Source organism: Colossoma macropomum, unplaced genomic scaffold (assembly GCF_904425465.1).
Source record: "Colossoma macropomum unplaced genomic scaffold, Colossoma_macropomum, whole genome shotgun sequence".
Classification (NCBI taxonomy): domain Eukaryota; kingdom Metazoa; phylum Chordata; class Actinopteri; order Characiformes; family Serrasalmidae; genus Colossoma; species Colossoma macropomum.
The window spans coordinates 15,500,397-15,526,331 of NW_023494792.1; the positions used below are offsets into that span (position 1 = coordinate 15,500,397).

The 25,935-nt window shown below is 39.2% G+C and overlaps 1 protein-coding gene across 2 annotated transcripts; it reads right to left on the minus strand.

Moving 5' to 3' along the window:
- Positions 1-2,944: 2,944 nt before the first annotated feature.
- On the minus strand, positions 2,945-21,211 carry nptna (neuroplastin a). Of its 2 annotated transcripts, XM_036576192.1 has the most exons (9): positions 20,875-21,211; positions 17,110-17,457; positions 13,886-14,060; positions 12,169-12,263; positions 8,401-8,534; positions 7,127-7,400; positions 4,994-5,015; positions 4,175-4,251; positions 2,945-4,014 (listed from the first exon to the last, which is right to left on the minus strand). In XM_036576192.1, exons 1-8 carry the CDS (start codon positions 20,951-20,953, stop codon positions 4,191-4,193), a joined length of 1,188 nt encoding a protein of 395 aa, XP_036432085.1. In that variant the 5' UTR covers positions 20,954-21,211; the 3' UTR covers positions 2,945-4,014; positions 4,175-4,190. The 2 variants fall into 2 exon arrangements, with proteins under 2 accessions (XP_036432085.1, XP_036432086.1); XM_036576193.1 differs by lacking the exon at positions 17,110-17,457.
- Positions 21,212-25,935: the final 4,724 nt, after the last annotated feature.

Consider the following 25,935-nt stretch of genomic DNA (forward strand, 5'->3'; position numbering starts at 1 on the left):
CGCAAGGAAACGGAGGCTGAATGGAAAAGAGCAGAGAAAGCGAGAAACAACTTCTTTACGGTCTTTTCAAGCCTCAGATCACACAGGCAGAGGAAGCTGGAGAGCAGCGCGTGCCGTCCATCCCGCCACTGGAAGAGAGGGAGAGAGACAGAGGGAGAGAGAGGGAGAGAGAGAGAGAGGGAGAGCGAGCAAGCAGAACAACGAATAGAGGAGCCACGCGAGCGGGCAGCGTCGAGAGGATGCTGGAGAACGGATGGATGGACGGTTACGGCAAACGACGTGACGACGCGACGCACGAAGAGCAGAAACCTCAGAGCAGACCTGAAAGACGAAACGAAACCAGAGCTCCAAAAATAAACGGGGATCAGGGCGAAGCCAGCCAGCCAGCCAGCCAGCCACACGCAGCACTTAATCCAGCAGCGTCCCGCAGCTTCTGTGGCGAAGTGAATGAGTGAATGGAGAGGAGGGAGACGGAGCGCGCGCGCGGTGGCACAGCAAATAAGCTCGAAGCACCTAAACCAACGCGGGCGGAGGGGAGAGGAGGGGATGGAGGGGGTGGGGGTGGGAGGGAGGGATGTTGCAAAAACGACACGGGCTCGCGTCTGGGCTGTTGATGCTGCTGATGTGTGCAGGGGATGGATATTTTACACAGGAACACACTCCAGCATGGCGATAACATGATGGAGAGCACAGCTAGAGACGCTCATCAGGTGACCCCAGCGCGTTTTTAGGGGAAAAAAGCGCTCGTTCATCTGTGACTGACACGAGCAGTAGTGTCCTTGAATACGATGCGTATTAATTATGCAGTGCGGAGGGTCATGATGTGGTCAGATCATGAGGGAACCACACAATGTGGTGGTGCAGATGGCAGTTGTGGTATGTAACCTATGGATGCTGATGTACACACTTAAAAAAAAGATGGTTCTTTAAGGATTAGTAAAGGCAAGAACCATCAGTTCTCTATATCACCAAAAAAGGTCCATCTACTGTTACAAGACTGGCATCGTAAAAACAGCAGATCCCTTTATGTTGCTAGAGAACCATTTTCAAAAAGGTTCTATATAGAACCATATACAACGCATTCTCCGTCAATCTGAGGAACAATTTCACCATGCAAAGCACCGTTTAGGCATGAAATGGCTCTATATAGAACTCATGAAACATCATTTCTTTTACTAAAGAATCCTTGAGGAACCCTCTTTTTCAAGTGTGTAATGACTAAGAGGATAACCAGTCTATTTAGCACCTCTCATTTTGAGCCCAAAAACTCAAGGTGCTTTACATACAAATGAAATGAATAATAAAATAAAATAAAATAAAATGCAAAGAATAAACACACAGCAAAACACAAAACAATACCACAGTCATAAACAGTAAGAACAACAGAGAAGACAAAAAAATCATTAATGATAACACAAACTCCATAATAAAAGTAAACTCCAAAGTAATATAAAACAAATAATAGAAGAATTGAGGCAAATAGTTTGTTTATTGATTCTGAATAAGCCAGGTGGAAATAGTAAGTCTTCAGTCTATATTTGCAGGTAATTTCCAATTAGAGACAGTGTTTAACATCTAAATATTATGTCTATTGACTGTGGTGTCAGGAAGAGAAGAGAATGACTGAATAAATAAAAATAAGAATTATAAAATGATCCAAATTTTCAATATCAGGATTGTTTTGTTGCCACACAGCAACGATGTTTGGATTTGGTGTAGCTCTGTGTGTGTATAGATCCACCTGAAACAATGTAGTGCAAAACAAGACAAGAGGGGCAGTGCAGGTGGACATTAGAAATATCACACGTCTTACGCAATGCGTCCCATCTCGACTGTGATATTCTGCAATCACAGTGTCTAAACAAGCAAAGACAAAGTTATGGGTTTCATTTCTCTGCTGTAATTAGTGACCTCATACCATTAATGTTGACAAAAGTGGTGGGTTTTAGTAAATGTTGATGTAATGCCTCATAAACAAACTGCTCCCTCTGATCTGGTCATCATTAGTATAAGATTATATAATGCAGTTGTGTTGTGACCTCACATACTGGAAAACAATTTCACAAGTCAGATGTTGAGGTCATGGTATCAAGTGCTTTAACAAGGCTGCTGGGATCTGGATGATAGACACCGAAAGAAGGATGCCAGCGTAATCTGCACTAGAACAGATAAAGCCTCTGGCCTTTAGAGCACAGTGTGCATATGAGTCAGAAGTACCGCCTGTCCAGTAATTCTCCATTCCTGTGCAGAGTGGGAGAAAAATGGCTGTAGGTGTCTTCTTGGAGGATCTTCTTTGCTTTTATGTGTGCAACAGTGTGTGCTGTTGGTGGATGAGAGAAATAATTGTGTATCATGCCTCTACATATAGACTTTCACTTTTCTCTCCTGATGTAAACATGTTTGATGTCATCAAAGTGCTGAAAAGCTGAACTTCATCCAACCAGTCATTAATATTATGCTATTCTGAAACCTCATCAAGTAACCATTAGTACTGGCAGTCTTCATACAAACACAAATCACGTATTTTCATTAAAAGAAGTAATAACATAAACAGCTAAACTGAAAAGATATTTGAATATTAATGATATATTGCAGGCTCTGCAGCTCATTTTGGTGCAACAGCAGTTAAGCCTTTTGAGCATGTTCACTGCTGGCCGGCAACGCCCCCTTCTGGCATGCTGATATAACTGCCAGTGGAGTTTCACTGACTGTGCTACATTATCCAACCATTACACATCTGTCAACACAAACATCTGGGCCTACACTGCACTAAACTAATTCATGATATTGTAAGTGTACATGTGGATTAGCATGTCGCTAAAGCAAAGGCAGGCCTGTGCTATGAGTGTGTTGCGTTCTTGGGTGGACATCTTTCAAGCAGTCAATCAAAACGAGTGAGGGTTGCAAACAACAATAAGAAGAAAAGAACAACACAGACAGTCTGATCACTTTGGAATTTTTAATCCTTAAAAATTATATGGATGTGTTTTATGATCGTCCACTTTTGATTTTTTTTCTCTGCACAGTTGGACCTCTGCACTGGCAGGGAGCTCATGCAGATGGAGTGGTTCAGCGTGTGGCTGGACATCGTCAGGTGTCATTTATGTTTTGAACAGTGCACTTCGCTATTCATGACTAACCTATAATATTAAAGCTTCAAGAAGCAAACAAAAGCCAATAGTAAAAAATGCTTATTCTACTATATATGAACAAATATTGCATAGGATAAAAGCCATGCTGTATAGTATGCATACGTAAAAAGCTGAGTCACAGATAGATAAGGTTTAGAGTTAGAAAATGACATTACTGATCCGTAATTACTTCTGAACACTCAAGTGCATCAGAATGACTAACATTCAGATAACTTAGACATCTCCAGTTACATGATACATACAGAAATAAATTAGTAAATAAATAAAATGTACAACATATGTACAAATGAAACATAGCAGGACATTGAAAAGCCCTTATCTTTTATTGAAGCCTGTAACATAAATAAACGAAAATGACTGAAAAAAAGAAAAATAAAATCATACACCACCTTTACTAAATGGTATGCAGTGACAAGCTAAACTGTACAAAAACTGTCATACCAGAAACATAGTGGTAGATTTGCGTACACTGCAAAGTTTTACTTGAAATATAAATATTATCTACATGAAGTCACTCTGAAATACAAAAACCAAATCCCAGTATCTGTATCAAACAGCAGGTTAATATCTTGCATGCACTACAGGTCTCTATTTGTTGACATGGTAAAGAAAAGTCAGTATGAATAAAAGATAAATAGAAAGCAACACAATCATGCAATAAAATGTTTGTAATATTATACGCCATTAACAATCATGTTTCATTCTCAGCAGACATCCTCTTCACATCACATTCATAAGGCATGCCTTGAGTGGTCGTATGTATTTTGTCTCACCGATACTTCTTTCTTAGTCCTGATATGCTTCCCTAAACAATGAACTCCTTCATGTTACGTTCATATGGTCATGATATGAATGTCTTCATCTGAAAAAACAAACAGAAATGGAAATTGGACAAAACAAATAGAAACACAAAGGGAAGGGGGTAGGATCAGCACTTGTCTCAGTAGCCACTAATTTAAGTACTACCATCAATACTGTTTATCATGTTTATTAATAAGATTCAGAGGTACAGTTTTACTTACTTTAGTAGCAGACAGCTCAGTTTGTATTCCTTTGACGTAGGTTTTTGTCTTTGTGGTTGTTAGTCGAATTCGTTTTCCTGGGAGACAACGTCATAATTACATTCAACAGGTCAAACAAAACCTCAGAGCTATTTTTAGAAGGCAGTGACTGATTGGTAGGTCAAGACTGGCCTTGTCTGAAAGCATTTTGAGAACTCTGAAGGGTATCAATTTTAACAGGCTCACTCAGTGTAAAACAATCACAGTGTTGTATTTCTACAGACAAATGGTATAAACGACAAAATATTTCACAAAAATATGTACAATATATCATATTAAGGTCTGAACAGTAAGTGTAATAAATACACAATAAAGTGGAACTGAGTAGATGTGTTTTTTTAGGTTTAAATTTATGGAAAATACTGCTTTTGCTCATGTGAACTACAAACTCTCTTTTCACTGTGTCATTTGGAGCATTTGAGCTGAATAAAACCAGTTAAACTGTTTGTTACTACAAGTATTTTTAAGGTTGAACTGACCATTTTTGCAGTGTAAGTTTTAGACTGTAATCCTACAAATTACTCCTATAAGTCCCTGCAGCACATCATGCCTGTCTCCCTGAATTACCTGCTGCTACACATTGTTTCTAAATCATAACTCCAATGACACATTGATTCGATACAGCTGACATAGAGGACCATGATTAGTTGGATCAGGTGTGTTAGATTTGTGCTGCATTGCTGGGGTGAGGTACATCTCCAGCAGTAAAGCTCCTGACTGTCTTAACATAACCAGGCCCTTAACGGTAATCAGAAAGGAGACAGATTGGCTGATACTTACATTGGGCCAGCTGGTTCATCATCTTGAGCAGATTGGGAAGTAAAACATTGAGCATGTTAGTTTGGCACCTTTAGCAATCTCAACTCACCTTACATTCAAAGGCAATTACACTATGTTCTGAAGGCACACAACATGGCAGACACATTCTGATGCAGTGCATTCTATCATGCATAACTTCAATCCATGTATCTACAACATGGTTACACAGTGGGCTAGAAGTTAGGAAAACCAAAATGTCATGTTGCTATTAAAAGACAAAACACAAATGCTGGTTTCTGTAGTCATTCAAAAGATGCCATTCAAGGAATGACAGTAATGACAGGGTTGCAGTATCAGTTGCATCATTGATACTGTCATTTTCTCTGGCTCTCTTTCAGAAAATGCACTTTATTGTACTGAAATCAACTGACAATGATAATGAAATTAGAGCTTAGAGTAATTTACAAATTTCATGCTCATGAGAACAGAAATAAAATATCTGGACAATGTAAAGACAAAAAAGACAAATTCTGTATAACATCAGTTTAAACTCAAATTACTAACAAAGAGTGAAGCATTCTATTTCAATCAAAGAAAAAAGGATGAATCCAACATAAATTATTGGATTCAAGCCATGAGAAAGAGAGCATATAATGCAGATCGTCATATGGGTGAATGTAGTGGAAAATGTTTAGACGGACAGCAAATTCAGACTTAAGGATCATGCAGGTTCTCTCACTTACCACCCAGTGTTTAAGGTCATGCAAATCAGGGAGAGAGAGGTGCGTTATAATATCAAATAATGTTAAGATCACCTAATCCAACATCTGAGGAGATTTTAAAGGCTACCACCTTAAGCAACAATTCATTGTTTTATACGAGAAAGGAGATTCTCAGCCACTAGATGGCAGTGTTCAATAGGGCATATATTTACCAAACCCATTACTATTAGCACCCCTGTTTATACTTGTAAAATTTCAGAAAGAGTGATATTAAGTTTATCTACTCCAAAAACAGTATCCAGACACAAGCAAAACTCATTCTAGATTCACATGAACTACAGGTGCTATATGGCCTAGATATGATTTCATAAGAGCTGGTCCTGTATTTATAAAGTTTCTCAGAGTAGGAGTGCTGATTGAGGATCAGAGCCCTCTCTTACTTATTGTGACCTTACTGCCAGGAACAGAACCTTGCCCTACTTCATTGAGACACTTTATTAATACAGGCCCAGTATAGGTGAAAACAAAATACCTTGGGACTAGACCTCAGCAGACATCAATAATTTAATGACCACAAGCTATCCATACACTCTGGAATCATATTTCTCCTGAATATCGGATTATGGCCAGATGACCGAGCTCACATAGGCTGTTCTACTGGACCGTGTGTTTGTGTGTGTGTATGTGTCTTTGTCTTTGTGTGTGTTTGGGCTGGATTTCCTCAGACTGAATTATTAAGTGTGTGAAAATGTCAGTATCAGATAACAGTCAGACTGCTCCAAAGAGCTTGCTCTGAGAGGCTGTAGGGGAAAAACAATGATGTTATAAAGTGACCATCACACGTCTGTGAGATGCATCTCAAGAATGTCACTTGATTAATTAAATGTCAAGGATAAAGCATTCCACTGCAGTACTGTTCAACAGACCACAATTCATTTATTTAATATCCAGTCAAAATGGCCGTTAGATCCAAGTTATTCAATTTTCAGAGCAAACGAAAAAAAAACCAAACATATTTGATAGAAAATTACACAGAAGCCACAATAAATAAATATAAATGTTTCAATATTTATTCTTCCATATTTTTCCATATTTAACTTTACTACACTCCCATTCTTTTCAGGAGACTTTCAGTCTTCCCAATCTGAAAAAGAAGAGACTTTACCCTTTTCTTATGCACATCTGATCTCCTCAGAGCTATTTCCTGAAAAATTAATAACTTGTACTTAATGGCCGTTTTGACTAGAAATTAAATAAATAAAGGGTGGTCTCTACTAGCACTTTTAAAGTACATTTCAGATTCAGTAAAACCTTTATGTTAACCTACCTGTTATTTTTTTTTCTAACCTAAACCCCTATCCACATAAGAGAATCACAAAAATACGGAAAAACTGCCTCATGACTGTAGGCCAGCTTTCAAATAGTAACTCACCGTCAGGCACCTCATCAGGCTTCTTGCGTTTCTCATAGACAACAATGATCAGGACCAAAACAAGGATTTCAGCTAGGACCCCCAACAAGGGCCAGAGGGGGGCCAGGTGGCTCCGGACACGCAGCACTGAGGTCATGGTGGAGTTTCCAACAATGTTGTTGGCATTGCACTCATATTCCCCAGGGTCAGAATTGATGTCCAGATTGATGATGGACAGCTCTGTGTAGTTGTCCTTGTTGCTGATGAAAAAGCGGCCAGAGGAGTTGTCAATTTCCTGCAAGTCGATTTAAATACGGAAAGGGGATTGAAGAATACGAGGGTAAGAGGAGAGCAAGTGTACAGCATTAAGTTTAATTGCTATAATTGAATAGAAGTGAGAATCATGGTCACTGATTCAGGATGAAGCTTTGTGTAATGAAATCAGATGTTCTACAAGCACTCTATGATGTTCTTACCTTCCTCTTAGTTATTCATTTATTTATTTATTTTCACTATTTATTTATCATATTTTTATGTCAAATGTACGTTTGAAATTTGTCAAAACAGGGTCCTTCAATTTTCATAATAAAAGGAAACGCCTGACAGTTTTAGTCGAAAAACATTGTTTGAGTGGACTTTTGATGTGAAATGTGATGGAATAGAGGCACAAAAATTACCTTCTACAGGGTGCAGAACAGCATGAGGTTATTGTCTGAACTATGAATAAGTATTCTAACATATTCACTAATACTACCGCTATTGACCCATTACTTTGACAGCTAGTATTCTGGTTAGACTAGCTTCAGTTAACTGTTTTCACCTGAGAGGGAAGAGGCTGAAGAGTACGTACTCAACTGCAGTGGAAAGCAATGATGTAGACATACACCAATACATTCAAAGGAGTGCAGAGCAGTGTTCCAGGGGAGTAATAAGATGACATGTTTTCTGTTATTTTATCAGGTTTTATCATATGATGTAAATTGCAGCATAGCTGTTAAAGAGTATTGTGTCACTGCAATAACATTGGACAACTTCTTTAGGACAATGTTTCCGAACTCCAACCCTGCCAAACCCCCACCCTGTACTGCGTAGTCTTGTTTTTCCCCTGCTCGGACACACCTGATTCAGCTCAAGAATGGGGTAATAATTAGCTAATGATATCACTCACGGGTGCTGAGAGTCGGAAACACTGCTTCAAGGCACAGTTTTCAGTTCACAGATTTGTTCAGAGAAATCAAACGGCCATGTTAGCTTTAAATTTCTGTAATACCGCAAGGCAAGTAAGTGAAACGTACGAAGGAGGCACCGTTGTCTAATTTGCGCCAGGTCCAGATAGGGTGAGGGTAGCCCACGGACTTGCAGTAAAGGACAGCACGTTCTCCCTCATTCTTATTCTCACTGCGCTTGTGTCCTGTGATGTCTGGAGCAGCTGAAGGAGAAAAGCAAAAGGACATAAAGACATTGTCGACAGCAACACAGCTCTTTTTTCACGAAATCTATTAAGCACCTTTTTTTCTTGCAGAGAATGACACTTTATGTGTCCAAGTGTGAAACAGTGTTACTTATTTTAATATTGCTATCCAGGGTATTTGCATTATGAGCAAACTGCACAGAATAAAGATGATTTGGCTCAAATTATGTGTTATTTTCCTCAGTGTTTTAATTAACCCAACACAATGATTACACATAAAATTATTAACCTCTCAAAGGAAAACATTTGAATGTAAGGCACTTGAAAGATTATAGATATTAAAGATATCTAATAAGACAGCAATCAATTTCCAAAGCTCTTTGCTGCAGAGATAGGAAATGCTGTTTTCTCTCATGAAATAATAGAACAAAGCTTTAAAGGCTTAGGAGGTCTATTAATAACCAGAATCTGAATGTAGATTAGTCTAGCAGCTCAAGACATTCAGCTGAACACAATGAGCCATCAAAAGAGCATGAGACCAGGTTTGTGGGAAACGCATGAAACAGAATATGAAAGAGTAAAATGTTGATGATTTACTGGCATTGTCGGAATTGGGGTCTGCATTTGGTTTGCAACAACGTAAAAAATACAGTACTGCGCCGAACTTAGACCACCCTTCATTTATTTAATTTACAGTCAAACCAGACATCAAGTATAAGTTATTATTTTTTTCAGCACCAGGGTAGAAAAGTAGAAAAGATATTTAACAGATTATTAACAGAATATTCAGAAGCATCAAGCAATAAATACAATATTTTTTTCAGTATTTATTGTGTCCACACTTTGCCTTTATTTCTGCTTCCATTCTTTTTCTGCAGGGGTAATCCAAGACATTTAGTGATGTTGAGGTCTGGACTCTGAGGTGGTCAGTCCATTGTTCTGAGAACACCAGCAGCTTCTTTGTTTGGTATAAAAAAAAAATCCCTTTTTTTGTCTATTTTCGTTTCTCAGTAACAGCTTCTTAACAGCTACACATCCTTTCAGACTTAGTGTTGAGTGGTCTTCTCACAGTGGAAGGATGGACAGAAACACCTGTGGATTTTTCAGATCTGAAGCAAAAGTAGAGCTTGATTTTCTGCATCTCTCAGAGATAAAAGCTTGGTGACAGTGAGAGTTTTGGTGGTCTACCAGGTCTTGCATGGCTGTTAGGGGTTCCATTTTCTCTACATCACATGACCCCCTATTTTTCCCTTACCTTCCTCTTCCTTGTGCAAGTGGATTATGTTATATTTAATCTGCTCAGAAAGATCTTCTGAAAAATGAATAACTTGTACTTAATGGCCATTTTGACTGGAAAATGAATAAATGAAGGGTGATTTGTGACTTTTGCACAGTATTGTGTCCAACAGTTGTATTTTGCTTACATAAGAAGACACCAACTGTTTACATAAGAACCAAAATGAAATAAAACATTTTAAAGAGAAGACATTTTAGGTACAATAAGCACCATTTTACCACCATGGTATACTGCATAGTGGTATACTACAAAAAAATTTGTAATGCCATCCATATGAGGGAGGGATAGAAAGAAAGAGGGTGGGGGTGTAGGAAGTGTAATCCTCAACCCCTCAGACAGGCCACCATCTGGTACTGCAGATCACAGTGTGAAGAGTGGGGAAAGAGAGCCAGGTGAGCAGGTTCTGCTAGAACTCCACACACCTTTATTTGCGGCCTCTCCATTTCTATCTTACTGCTCACACTTTTCATATCTCACCTCTCACACTTCTCATAAGGTCTCTCTTTTAAGAACATGTGCTCTGTTGCATGACAGTAGCTGATGCGAAAGAGGATTTTCACATTTTATACTATTTCATTCTTCTTATCTGCACATTTTACTAAGGCATCATATTCACGAAAGGCTTAAATTTACTCTGCCAATGGCAAAGGATCCAGTAAATGTGGCCTTCCAGCCAAACGGAGCATGCTGTCACACTGATACTGAGCGTCATGTCGTCATGCCCTTTCTCAGATTCCAAGCTTCGCATCTCTGACTCAGCAAGTGCTGCAGAGCAAAATGCAGCCTAGCACCTCAAACACAGCTACACACTGACTCTAATCATTAGTCTTGCAGCATCTGAAGCACAGACAGAGAGAGACAGAGAGAGTACTAAAAGTAGTAAAGGCGCCTGCACAGACATTTTGGCCTCCATCTTATTGCAGAGTTTCATGCCTCTGGAGGAGTATAACTGTGTGATATAAAATCTGTACCAGCACATCACTGTAGTGACACACTGAGACACTGCATAGATAAAAAAAGATTACATCCATGATGAAACTCTATTCCATGAAATACTGGCCACTTTGGGTGCTTCACTCATAGTATCCAACGAGTAATGTATGTCATTTACTATGTCATTCAGATTGTTTTGAATCTTACAATAAAATAAAATAAATAAACAGTGATACTTGCCGTCTGTGTAAAATGTAGTTATCGTTATAAATTATTGAGTAATATTAGAAGCTAGCCCAAATGGTAAATATAAGGGAATTATATTACCATCAGTGAAAACGCAAGCTATAGTGTAAGGTTGTGTTAAGCTCACATGTAGTACTTTGTAACTAAATTTGGATTATCATGATATCGTTTATCAAGATAATTCTTTAATTTAATAATTGTTTACCTAACCTTACATTACTGTCCAGGTTTATCATCCAAGTGGAGTTGTCTGAATGTCTAAATTAAATAGTAATAAAAAAACCTGAGATAGTAACCACTGCATTCAGTATAATTTACTTGAAAAGAATCACCTAAAACTGACTGCTACTCCTAATCCTAGCCATAGATTAGGCGCCAGTTTGAGCTCACCAAATGTAGCCCACCCAGTGTCTGTCAGGAAACGACAAATGTTGCTCATTTACATACGATGACACAGAATGGCCCACCGAAAAATAAACCTTTGCAAATGTGTGAAGGACTGGGAAAGATTTACGTCATTACTAGCGGTGTCAAAGCTAAGGCATTATTAACCCATTAATACAAATTATTAATGCCACTATTTTTTTTTTAAACATCGTTAACACATTTTCCTATTTGATCCTTGGAACCACCTGTAGTTCCAGTCTAAACAGCCTAAGTCCATCAGCTCGCAAACTGTAACTTGGTATTGACCTCATGGCTGTGGTCGTCTTGTTCAAAAACAGCTTTTAAATGCAGAGTTTTATTGATGGCTCTCTTGATTAAAAAGTTATTTCCAGCTACTACCATGGTGAATCTGTTTAGCACCAAAGTATGTGACGTCCGAAGTATCATTTAAATGCTGATGCTGCAATGTTAACAATATTTCACTGTAATGTTTGCACTTTGTCAGAATATTACTGAATTATTGAAAGTAAAAACATTCTCATGAAGCTATAATAAAACGTGCTTGTTTTTAAAAAAACTCTTTAGAGTCAAATTTGGGCAAACAAGACAAATCTGCTTAATCCCAATTAACTACACAAAATAATATGATTAATCATCTGTAATTATTTTATGATATGATTGTTTGACAGGCCTAATTGTTACACACCTGAAAGAATAAACAACATGAGCCTTAGATCTTTTAAGATTTTTTTAAGATCTTTTAAGAGATAAATAAAGAGATAACCTTACATTTCACCTCAATGGTGGCATTAGCTGGAGGTGCCATGTCAAATGTATAGACGCACATGTACTCCCCTGCATCCTCTGCCCTTGGCTTCATGATCCTGTGGGGGGGGGCAGAAAAAAAGGATGCTAACATTTGTCCTTCACTGTCATCTGCAGTTGAGACATGGAGAGGGGTGTGTGATGTTGCTTAGCAACCCCTTGCCATAAAATCTTTAGTGCAGCTTAATAATTCCACTTGTATACCATTGATTACCAATCAGACAGGTGCATATAGGCTTTAATATTATTAATATTAATGAAAGTTGATTGCGCCTTGGCTCCTGATATGCTTCCTGCAAGTCCAGGGGCGCATGTGCCAAATGCTGTGCTGTTTCTTCTTTAGCATGGAGAGAGAAGCATTTGAACTGCTTTAAGATATTAATTTAAAACACATTCACATGTAACTGAATTGCTGAAACTGGGGTTAGCCCAGTTAAGAATCATTCTTAAATAGTCAGGAAAACTATGCTTAACTTTCCTTTTAACTAGATGAATTAGATGATTCGTTCACTCCCTTGGGAAGGGTTTAGGTGGGTAGAGATAATGTATCTTTGCTTATAACTTCACATTACAGATCATTTCTCCACTGGACTATGCCACATGGACCTTCCTAAGCAATGACCTGTATGAAAACATGAGAACCAGTCAGCTGTGTCTGGTCATCTGGGATTGAAAGCTAACATGACTCCTATAATTTTTAAATGGAAAAAGCCCCCCTTAGACATCCATGCCATATGAGAGTTATTAGTGTTTAGGTACTGTTTAACTACACGGCAGCACTACTGCACTTGTTATTTTACATAATCTTAAACAGGCTCAGTGTGATGCAGGAGGCTCTTTTTTGTCTTCTGTTATTTTTGTCAGCTGCCTGAAGCCTTTTCATCCTCCAGTGCAAACTCCCCTTAATGCTTTATTTAGTCCTCCAGACTGTTTCCTAAATAGAAACAAAGACCTGCTATCAGTGCCATGTGCTTTGATTATTTTGTCATGTACGTGTACTAAAGTAAATCTAAATCCTGCTGCGAATGGTGACACCAGAATTCTAGAGAAATAAACAACCAGAGCCTTCTTTAATGAAGGCGGACACAGAGACACTATGAGGTGAATCACTGCTCAGTGGGTTTAATCGTTGGCTTAGCCCACACTAATGTGTTTCCAGTCCTAGCGTCATGATCTGTGAGGCAGAGATCACTAGGACAGGTTAAATGTAAGCAGAACGTGTGCCTGTGTGTATCTGGTCAGTCTGATTCAATTAGGAGTCAGGTCGCAGGATTAACAACATGGGGAGGGACTAAAGGAGGCCATGGATTCGACTCACGCAGATGAGCAGCAATAGATTCTCATGCTGCTTGTGTCAAGTTTAATATTGAAGAAACAGTGTGCCAAATCAAGTCCTGGAGCAATAATGGTCATTATACACTACGTTTTAAATCTTCTGAAAAGTTCTTTTGGAACCCGAAGAGCCTATTATAAAACAGAGTGGCCATATCTTTATTTTGCAAGGTCTAAGAATTGAGTTCATACTGACTAAATTTTGTGCAACAAACTGATTCATGCAGGAATTCATACTGTCAACAGGACAATTACAGTTGCACAAAGCAAACATACTACAGAGATGAAATGTGCTGTCAGAATTTAAAATAAATCTCAATACCTAAACACAAGCACACATGGCCCTTACTTGTACTCAGTAGTCCTCAGGTCAGTCCGCGTGGCCAAGATCTCCTCTCCATTCTTTGTCCAGTAGCTCTCACGGTGGTTGTACTGGGCGGTAGTCAGGTTACACTGCAGCGTGACTTGTGGGAGATAGGTATCCGTGGGTAGGGTGATGTGGTCTGATGCATTGATTGATGGCTCTGAAAACACAGACACTTGATCAATACGAGGCAGGAGACTACGCTACATGGCCTCAACTGCTGAAAACGGAAGTATGTAGCACAAAACTGTCAAGTCAGTGAAGTTCTGCTGTATAAAATGGTTTTATTACAACTATAATGTATAAATGTACTTACTGCAGACATACATGTACTTCCTGCAACAATTATTTACAAGAATGTATGTGTATATTAAATTATTGGCACCAATGCTAAAATTAGGCCGTATATACAGCATATGGAGCATATACAGCACACTGTACTGTACCATATCAAATCATTGTATAGTGACTAGGACGTTCACTTTCAGAAGGATTAGATGTAAAGGTGTACTGGAAGGGACAACTTTTGTTTTAAGTATGGTAGTTTTATAATGTTGAATGTTCTAATAAACTCAAAATGTAAACTTTAACATATTAACATATGGTAAATTTCCAGCCACTCCTTATTTAATCAAAAAATTGATCAAAACAAAACACCACTCTATCATATTGGATTGAATAATGAATTTTGTGAATTATTACGCTCCTAGTAAAAAGTTGTTTGTTATTTATCAGCTTAATCTTGCACAGAAAATTCGAAAGATCTGATGATCTATGATTACTACTGATTTACAGAAATGCAAATGTGTTCTTTTATGTCAGCTGTTCTTCTTCTCAAAAACTCAAAAAATCCAAAATTGTCACACATGCATATATAGTATTTTCGATTTAATTACATGACAAATACAGTTATAGTTATTTACACCCCTATATTTAGCACTTTGTGCTATATTTAGTACTTTGTCACTTTCCCAAGATAACAGCATTGAGTCTCCTCCTCTGGGTGAGGTAAGACAACACATATACAGGGATCCGAGACCTTTCCTCCTCAATAAATAATCTCTTCAGATCCTCCACAATCTTTGGTTGTCTGGAATCTCTTCTTCAGCTCAGCCCACAGCTTTTCTTTGAGGTTTTGGTCAATAGATTGGGAAGGCCATAAGAAAAAGCTTGATTCTGTGGTCAGTAAACCCATTTTTGCCTGATTCTGGAGGCATTCTTTTGATCATTGTCGTGCTGGAGAATCTAATGAACACCAACCTCTCATCTTGAGGCAGGGACAGCTAGATATGTAAAATCACCTGATATTTAAGTCCATGATGCCATTTATACTAACAAGATTAATATGGCCTTAGGAATTAAAACAGCTTTACACCATCTCAGGTTCACCACCACACCTTCTAGTGTTTGTGGCCAAAAAGCCATAAGTTTGGCTTAAATGACTATGAAATCTGGCTGCAACATTACAGTGACTGTAGATTGTAAACTGCAGACACTTATGTTTGTTGGCATAAACGTGGTGTCTAATTTGAAGACTTGGTGACCCCAGCATGCACCCCAGCTGTGCCTCTCTAATCATGCTTCTGACTGTGCATGAACACATTTGGCATAATATATTTGGGATCTCCCTTCAAGTAACTTCATAAGTTGGGCATTTTTAGGTGTTAGGCAATTTTTATAGTCATTGCTTCATTTATTTAAATCAATAACCACTGGTATTACTTCATTTATGTATTCTCTGATCTTTTCCATGTTGATGGATGATGTGGGCGTAAGGTGTATCACAATATATGCATTCCCTGGTGAAAAATAACAGAGCTCCTAAAGACTGAGCTGTGCCATTAATTATGGCATATGTTTTTGAACTATTTTTAAGCCTGTGTCATTGTTCTTTCATTTCCAGTGCAAAATCAAGCAGTTAAACAACAAAGATTTTGTTTTTTGCAAATTTTTACCAAGGACGTCAATAATTCTAGTGTGTATGTGTGTGTGCGTGTCCGTGTGTCTATACAGGTGACCTTTAAAAGAAGGCCGCAAACCTCAAAGCTATCTAAGACCTCAATGTCAATGTGTTTATGTTTCACAATGTCTGGCTTATCTCATTGAATTCAGTCACTGCTAGCAGGTTATGAAAGACTAACAGCACTGTGGTGGTCTTAAAAACACACCAAAATCGATACAACTATAATGGGCTCTGAAGGTTTTCAGGGCGAGTAAGGATGCATTTCTGATGCCATTTTCATTTCAGAACAAATGTCTGTGCACAGCTGAACACACTGAATGAAGCTAGGCTAAAAGCATGACTGAATGATGATGGGAACTCCTTCTAAAGCTTTCCATTATTATAAGAAAGGCGAACTTAGTATCCACTGGGCAACAGCACATTCCCTACTGTGAACAAAACTGAAATGCAGCTGAGCTTGCATATTTTCATTAATTCTCTAAAAAATTATGTAAAAAGTCACTCAAACCTGTGTCTCTTCAACGCGACAATAATGTGAAAATTATATTTTTTTTGGGAAAAAAGTTAAAAATAAAAAAATTACTGCTTTTTATCTATTTTGTCCAACAACTATATAATTATATATCGTCATTGTCTGAAGAAAACCTTCTCTCCCCCAAAAAAGTTTTTAAATAGTGTGATGTAATAAAAAATTACAAGGTTTTGGACACACAGCAACAATATATAACTTCTTAAGTAACTTCTTTCTTACAAAGTTGATCACTTGATACAAATGTTCCAAAGCTAACAGTTATACAGCCTTGTACTGTACCTTAAAATTTAGGAAAAAAGAGAACTCTTTAAAAGGAATAAACACAGGACTGGGAACTATCTGAGATGCTGAGGCTTGCTATTTCAATACGGCTTGCTAGTGAGCTTTTTCACTACAGCAGAACACAAACTAGGCAGGATTTTGCTACATATTCTCAATAAGCTCAAAATCTAGCAGGAAAGGTCACAGATACGATTCTTGGTTTTGAATGTTTCTGTCTCAAGTGGTGTGGGATGCAAGAGGTCTGCTATTCAGCTTGTCTAGGGATATTATCCAGACATTTACTCCATTGAAAGGAGGACACAAGGGCAGGACAGGTGTCTTGGTCTTGGTCAATAACACCAACCGGGCAGTACACTATACTACACAAGGATTCTCAAGCTGGGGGTGCATGGCTTGTGTTACCACTGGAAACACTATACTTAATGGACTCACTCTGCAACACAGTAACAGTTGCCTGGGCTCGTATCCAGGTAGTTGATGGATTCTGGTGAAGATCATTGCGATGTGGGTCGTTACTGGCTCTGCACTCATAAATCCCAGAATCCTCTGTGATGACATGCATGACTGCAAGAACGCTAACAGCATTGGTTCCGTATGCGGTGCTGATGGAGACGCGGCGCTCACGTGCACCATCCCAGAGCTGAAGGAAGCCATCAACCTTGTTTATTTCTGCATACCACCACTGGACCTCAGGGGTGGGGCTTCCAACAACGTCACAGTACAGCTCAAACGTGTCACCGGACAGTTTAGTCTCAGACAGAGGAGACTTCACAAAGCCCGCTGAAGAAGGGCAGGGTAGCATGCAAGAGAAGACGAAAGAATATGCAAGGAAAGGATATAAAAGACAACATAAAGAAATGGAAAAGGGAGGGGAAAAGGCAGTGGTTTCAAAAGAAAAGAAAGAAAAAAATACCGTTTAAAAACTAAAATAAGACAATAAATAAGACAGAGCACAACAGAAAAATGGAAAGACAGTTTTGAAAAAGAAATCAGCCCTTAAAATTCACAAATGAATTCCACAAATGAAGCACAATGACCTTGAACAGTGCTTCTGTATCCACAATGCTTTGATGTTGCATATTTCATTGAGATTTCTCACTATTCTTGTGTGGGTGTGCTCTGAAAGACAAACTCCGTTTCCATAGAAGCATGCTACAGCAACTGAGCAGGTAGGTACCCATGTCATTGGGGGAGGGATGAGAGCCACACAGTCTCCACACACATCTGCCTCCCCCACATTAACTAAATTCAATATACCATACTGAGACTGAGTACTGTTACTGCAGCAAGCATAAATGAGCATTTAACCACCACGGTACAAAAGACAAAGAAGTTCTTAATTCTTATTTTCCATCCGAGAACCAAGTAGCCTTTATTAATGTATTAGTAAAGAGAAACCAGGAAGTTGTCCTTTGGCACGCACTGAGGGACTGTTGTTAACGTTGAATATCCTCAGAGGACATGTATACTGTGGCTTCGAAGAAAACGAAGGCAACAGCTCACCTAAAGTGCTAGATGCATGACAATTTTTTTCCCAATAGAAGTTCCAATAGAAGTTGCAATCCCATTACAGTAGCATTACATTGCAATCCCATTACAGTAAACTGCACTGCAAACCACAACAATTACTTTTCAAAACCAGTGTTGTTCTGTACTGCAGATCCAACGTGCAAAAGCACCCAGGATCAAGAGCCTGTAATTACTACACTACACAGAGATGTTTTTGAATCTGAAGGCACATTTAAAGAAGAACACACAGAATCAATCGTTTAATGAGAGTGTACGTCTTTGATCATAAGGCGTCATTACTTTTAACACTATAAGCCAATCAAAGAACAACACTGTCACACTTCGGTCACTTCTGACATTGTTTAGCTGTTGAATAGAAATCATTTGGCAAGGCATAAACATGGTTTTTCTACCATGTGTAGATACAGTAGTTTATGACAAGTCAAAGCAAAGATGCCTTTAAGAACAAACTAAAATCAGAGGCTTTGTCATAGGCTGACATGTACATCATTGCCAAATTATTGGAATAATTGGAATATTATCAGACAGCTTACTAAGGACAGTCAACACAAAGTATAGGCAGATTTTTTCTTTGCTTTTGTACAATTAGTGACAAAGCTGTAAGCTGTGTTTTTAAATGACCTGCTTTATAAACCTGTCCAGTAATGCGTAATATCTGTTTTCTTAAACACTGAAGGGAAATACAGAACCAAATGAATAATTGCACTTCTAATACTAGGGGTGAGGGGAAAAAAAAATCAAGACAGTGTGACATCTGGATATTTGTAGTTTAAAATAGCATCGATACACAAAGGCCTGGGATTCATTACTAACGTTTTCAACATGCATTAAGCCCACTGTTAAACAAAAAGATTACCAAGATGATCATTTGCAGTCCAAAACACTATATAATTAAATCTCAATGTGTCATGAAGCAATCAGCATTTTACAAGTAAATACCATGACAGCACTGTACCCTGACAACATCATGATGTCATGAGGCCAGTAGCAATTCCTACCCTTTTAAAATGTACCAGAGGGCATAAGAAATCCAACACTATATCTGACCTCTACACCTATATTAATTAAGAAGGTAATTAACAAAACCATCTCTGGGAAATGACTTAAAAGCATATTTGTTCAGTCTATTAAAAACCTGTTTGAAATTTACGAACATAATGTTCTAATTCAGTTCTGAAGTCGTGCTACGCTCTTAAAAATCAAAGGTGCCAAAAAGGGTTCTTTGGAGTAATGAACCAGAACAACCACTTCCTTAGAGACTCTTTCAGTTTAGGTTTCTTTAATCCTTTTATACATGAGATGTGCAAGTGTGAGGAAACTTTTTAAACCTCCACATAATGTAAAGGCACATCCAAGCTAAGAAGCATTCAGGTGCCTTTGTTAATAAAGGGTGTAGGCACATATGAAGAGCTAGTGGACTCAGCTAATGTATATGTGGGCAGGATTTGCATGTTGTAGTAGGCCTAATGCATACACGCCTTAGGAGAAACAGAATGCAGAAACTCTGTTGCCTTCAAGGCAGCAATGAGCCTCGCTCAGAGGCTGAAATGGGTCAGTAGATTTGTGCACACTTGTGTGCGAGAGGATGGAAGAAAGAGTTGCAAGAGATGGTGTCTGGAAAAATCTATTCAAATGCTGCAACCTGATCTCACAGACAAAACTGTAGGATGACTCCATTAGGGTTTTCTTCCTCCTCGAATTTGGTCAACGAAAGCGCTATGTATACTAAGCCACCTTCTTGGCCTAACTTTAACCACTCATGTCAAATGTGCTGCACAGCCTGACTGATGCAGGCTACTGCAGAGCATTCACGGCCATATTCTTGGGGGGGGCCAGTGGAAGTTGCTTTTGCTGATCTGAGATCAGCCTACCAGCATTCTTTCCATGATCAAGGCTAGAACTGGAGTAGGTGGAGCTGCTCCCAGATCTGTGAAATGGGGCGACTCGAGCACATTCCTCAGGTCCACCAAGAAGCCTCGGCTAGGTTCATTTGCTCGGTGAGAACGCGTTCTGTGCCTCAATGTCCTGGTAGACACGGCTGCTCCACTATGAGGACTTGAGCAGGACCACCAGAAGGACATTACCGCCATGCATCCCACTGCTGCATTGCCTCTATAAATAGAAACATGCAGCAGAATGAAGTGGGGCTATTTTCGGTGCTGCAGAGGACAGGAAAACACGCGGTTATCTCGGTCTACCATCATTTTCTCAACGTTTAGTGCAGGGCTTAGTGCATTAACATCAGCCAAAGGCGATAATGTGGGCTTCATCTGAGGCGTAAGACAGCCAAACAGGCATACTGAGGGATATACAGCCTAACCTGTTTGTGGCAGGTAGCTACATGTCGTAAAAAGCTCGTTTAAATCTTAATTTACCGTTAGTTTGAATTAATGATGTGACAGTTGGTCGGTAGGTGAGTATAACCGCTGTACTGAGCAAGAAAAAACAAGAATGTTAATTACGGTAGCTAAACCCCCTCCTTTAGCCACCTTCTCTCGTCTTTACTCGGCGCCGTTAGCAGGTGTTACACCTCAGAGGAAAGCCGTTTGAGTTTAAACCTGTTTAAACTGAGCTCAAACCACCGCAGGCTCCACACACAGGGAGCCGAATGAACGAATGTGATAAGCCCGGCAACGGCAGCAGCAGCGGGCTGATTTCACACCTTACCGTTCTGTGCAGACACCGAGTGCAGCACCAGCACTCCCAGCAGCACCAGCAGCAGCACTGGATTTCCTGGACTCGACATTTTCTCCCCTTCTCTCTCTCTGTCGGCAGGTAACGCTGAGCCGCCTCTCTCTCTCTCCTCCTCCTCCTCTCTCTCTCTCTCTCCTTCTCTCTCTTTCTGAGGGAGAAGGCGGGCGCCGGGCGGGTTCCTCTGCTCTTCTGAGCTAAAGCACTAAAGTACTAAACGCCTCGTCTGGCTGGTGCTGCAGCGGGTCTCGAGGAGAAGCTGAGCGACAGCGCGCGCTGAGCGGGATCAGCTGACCACCGGTACATATACACACACACAGACAGAGTCGGTGTGGAAGCGATAGGGGCAGTGGAGGAGGCGATGGAAGTGAAGTGATCTTCACTAAATCCCGCGATACTTTCTTGTTCTGGACTGGATGCGTCCTTCGAGCTCTGCCAGGGAAATAAATTAGTAATGTTTAAAAGCCACAACTTACCCGTTCTAACCCTCATACTAAACACGTTCAGGGAAATGAAATTAAATCTCTCTCTCACATACACACACACACACACACACACACGCACACACACACACGCACACATACATACATAATGTATTTGTGTGTGTGTGTGTGTGTGAGTGAGTGAGTGAGTGAGTGAGTGTGAGTGTACTTATACGTGTGTATACTCCTGTGGGAAAAATAGCAAAACATTAAGTTTTTAATATTCTTAACAACAAATCATTAAACAAAGAGACAAGGTAACGTAATATGGAATATTTTTCCTTTTGATTTCTTTAAATGTTGAAGTCTTGTGAATAAACCTGCAGACAGATTTTTACACTCAGCACATACAAACGTATTGGGACACACCTCCTAATTACTGAGTTCAGAGTTTTCAGCCACATCCATTGCTACTCAGTTAGCAACTTTGTCTGACTCACTTGTGGGCCAGATCCTTGGTTTGTTCTGGGCCGGTATACAGCTGGTTCCTCAGCCCAGATCTGGCCCACACGCTGTAAAAGGAGTAGCACTAAAGGATATGGCTCAAATCTGGTCCCAATCTACCCCAACTACATTGTTGGTTCGCAAAATTCATGCCAGAATTGTCCCACAAATGTAGACACGAGGCAAAACAGTATGAAGCTATCCAGGATCTGGCCCTATTCTGGCCCATATACCTAACATTTACCCAGTAGTCAACCAACACTCACATAGAAAAGTCATAATCGGCCCAAAACTGTCTGCTATCTGGGTGACAGGTGAATAAAATTAAGCACATAGCCTTGCAGTCTCGATAGACAAACACTGGCAGTAGAATTGGTCATACTGATGAGCTCAGTAACTTTAAATATGGCACTGTCATAGGATGCCACCTTTGCCACACGTCAGTTTGTGAAATTTCTGTCCTGCTAGATCTGCCCCTGTCAACGGTAAATGCTTTTATTGTGAAATTGAAACATCTAGGAACAACAACAGCTCAGCTACAAAGTAGCAGACTATGCAAACTCACAGAGCGGGGCTGTCGAGTGCTGAAGTGCACAGTGCATATCCTCTGTTAATTCACTCACTAAAGAGTTCCAGATTTCCTCTGGAAGCAAAGAACTATACATTATATCCTATACTGCCCCTCTCCCCCTTGTCTAAGAGTTGCGACCACACTGCTTACCACTCCCAGACTGCATTCAAGCAAGGAGAGCTCAAGGACTTCTTTCTTAAAAGTTTATGCTGCCACCTGTTGAACAGTGAGCAGAACCTGCAGATGGACAAAATGTGCAATGAACAGGGACACAATTAAGCAGTTATGATTGTTGCAAATAACCTAAATTTATTCGGATCCATATCAGCATTTTAAATCACGCTGTAAACCGGATTGAAATTGTGGTGGATTTTTTTCTTCTAGAGTTTTCGGGGTAATGGCATGTTAGGCTGCAATGATGCATACAGTAAATGGGTCTGGTCTGTCTAGTACTTAGTTTGCTTTCTTCATAACAGATTGTGTGCAGAGATCACCCAAATGCGGATCCTGACTGCCAGTAATTTGGATGGACATTTAGAGCCAGCCTTCATATGGAGGAAAAGCCAACACACCTACATTTAATATCCCAGCAAAAAAGCACAAGTCTTTAAGTAGTCCACAATATAACGCCTTAGTAAGTTTTATGTTTTTTCCTGTCTCCTTTGTGACTTTCAGATTTTTTTCAGTATGTCGGCACATGATGACCAGTCCTAAAAAGGGGTCAAGCATTTGCATGTTCATGAGTTAGACGTACAGAGTAAAAAGCCAGAATTAAAAAACATTCACCCGTGGCTGTGATAAAAAAAGCACGTAAAAGTTACAACGGTGTTACTCTTCTCTTCATCTTTTGCTAATTGAAATAGCATGAAATAATTTACATATAAAAAGGCTGTTTATTGATATCCAGTAGTCTACTAAGCGGAGTCATAGACACTGTCACTAGTGATACACCTTCAGTTAGTAGCACTTAAAAGTATAGTATAGATACTATACTATAGATAGTATACTTAAAAGTATAGAAAATACCAGATTCTTTACTCTTAGGTCACTTAATGTCCTTACACTTAATAATATCATAGTATGATAATGAGGGGAAATAAAACAGGTCCATTTGTTTCTATGCTGTTCTCTTATGAAGCAGCAAACTTTGTTTTTTCAGCTGCGCTGCAGCACTTGTGCCAAGAATCTAGCTCTGTACACTGGGGAATTTCATCTTCCCCAGAGCCATTTTCTCCCATCCAGACGGCACACGAACCACACTTGGTTTTTTACCATAGAGGGGCTTGTAAAGAGAGTGGAAACCTCACCGTCTTTCTTCAGAACTGCTACACTCTGAAAAATAAAGGCACTAATTGGAACCATTTTTTTTAATAACCACTTTTGGTTCCCTGAAGAACATTTAATGGGTAGCTGTTCAGTTTTTGGTTCCACAGAGAACTCTTGGTGGTTCTTTACAAAACTATTTCAAAAGGGTTCTTTGAAGAAGCTGTCCTTAAAAGCTGATCCTTAAAAGATTTCCCAGTTTCAGATGGCTCTTCAATAAGTTAAAACCCAAATGTAAAGGACGAAACACAGGAATAAACAAAGCCCAAATTCCAACAATGTATTTTACTTTAAAACTCATAGGCATAAAAAGAAATCAAGTTCAAATGTTAGCTACCTAGCTACTGTAGTAGTTACCATCACAATGTTATTAGCTGGCTTGGCAGCTAACTAGCCAGGTAACAGTAATATTTCTAGCATTGATTTGTAATTTAGTTAGAGCTGGTTAGCTCCAGATATTTACTTTTCTAAGACAATTAAGAATCTGCATGGTGCTAGCAATTTATAATAGGTCATGATGATCATGTTTGTAAAGATGAATGACAGTCTATAAAACTTTATGGGGTTTTTATCACACAAGCTTCACTAACAGTCTTTGTAAGCAGGAATGATACAATCAGTGCAACTTGTGCACATCAGGTGAAGTATGAAGATAACAGGATGAATGAAACTACAGTGGGCCGAAGGACGATCTCAGTGTATTTCAGATAAGAATTACTGAAAGAGGAAGAGAGAGATTTTAGACCTGTACACGCAAGCCATGAACAATTTAAGCAGCTTTATTTTGTGTGGGACAGTGATAGAGTTTCATGAATTCTAAAAAAAGGGATTAGGTGTACAATAGGCCTGAACAAACTTGTAAGCGAAAGGTGGGGTACTTATCTGTGCAACACAAAATCCTGAACACGGTGTCCTTTAAAAAGTTGGCATGAATGAGTGCGTTCAAGTATTGGGAAAGAAATTCAATATGCATTATATATTTATTAGTTCTACCCACTGTTTCCTCTAAGAAAAAAAGTAGTGCCACATTAAACTTCATGTACACTCTCAGAAAAAAAGGTATGAAACTGTCACTGGGGTGGTACCCTCAAGGGTACATCTCAGTACCTTTAGTCAGGGAACATAACAGTACCATAATCCATTGAAATGACATTTTTTTTAAGTTGTATTGACTCCACACACCCCGTCTCGTCTCTAGGCTTTTTATTTTATTGCTCTGTTTTACAACATTAGGTTATGAAAATATATAAATACATACTTTTCAACTGGTAAAAATGATTTAAGGTCCACATTTGGACCTTAACCCCACTGTTGTACCTTTGAGAGTGTATTTACATTGCCTGTATCTTAATGAACGAGAAATGTACCTGCACAGTACCTTTATTTCTACCAGTGTATTTACACACTTTATAGCATATTTACAGTCTTATGAGTGAGAAAACTATCCAAGTATCATTCTAAGTCAGTACTACTTATTTCAAAGCTTGTGTCTTGCTGTGTAATGTTGGCTGGATGTCAAACATGGCTCAAACATTTGTGGTTTTCAATGACTTTATTAGTAATCAACATCTAATTCCCCACTCCAGCCTCAGAAAAACAGGAAAGAGACATCTCAATGTGTAATTGCATGCACCACAGTCACCACTTTATGCTGTTCTCAATGCATTTTCAATGAATGACAGAGTGAAGACCGTTAAAGCTGAGGTAGCCCACTCCTCTCACTATGATTCAAAGAGAATCAAGGTGTACAATTCCTATTGTCTTTTATATTATCCAGCACAGCAGGTTCAGAGCTGAACGTTTGTCCAGATGAGAGAATCGTACCAAGAACATCACCTATGGTGAGATGACCTGTCTTCCGGGCTTGAATGAGCAATAGTTATAAGCTCTTTAATGAAGTTATAGGTAAACGTCTTATCATTTTGCTTAACTACAAAGAGGAATAAGCAGCAGAAACAAATCTCAAAATGTTCTGACCACTGATTCCTTGGACAGCATAAGCAGCCTGTACCATGCTATTCACAAAAACATTCAGCCTTTGGACTAGAGGATTGTATTTTCTTGAGCAATGTCTCAGTGTCTTCACTGAAGCTTGATCCCCACCTAATACAAAATACATGCATGTCTGATGTATAAATAATAATCATACCCCACTTTGTAGAATCTATAGCACCATCAAACTATTCACTATGTAGGTGATTGACACAGTTCTAGCCA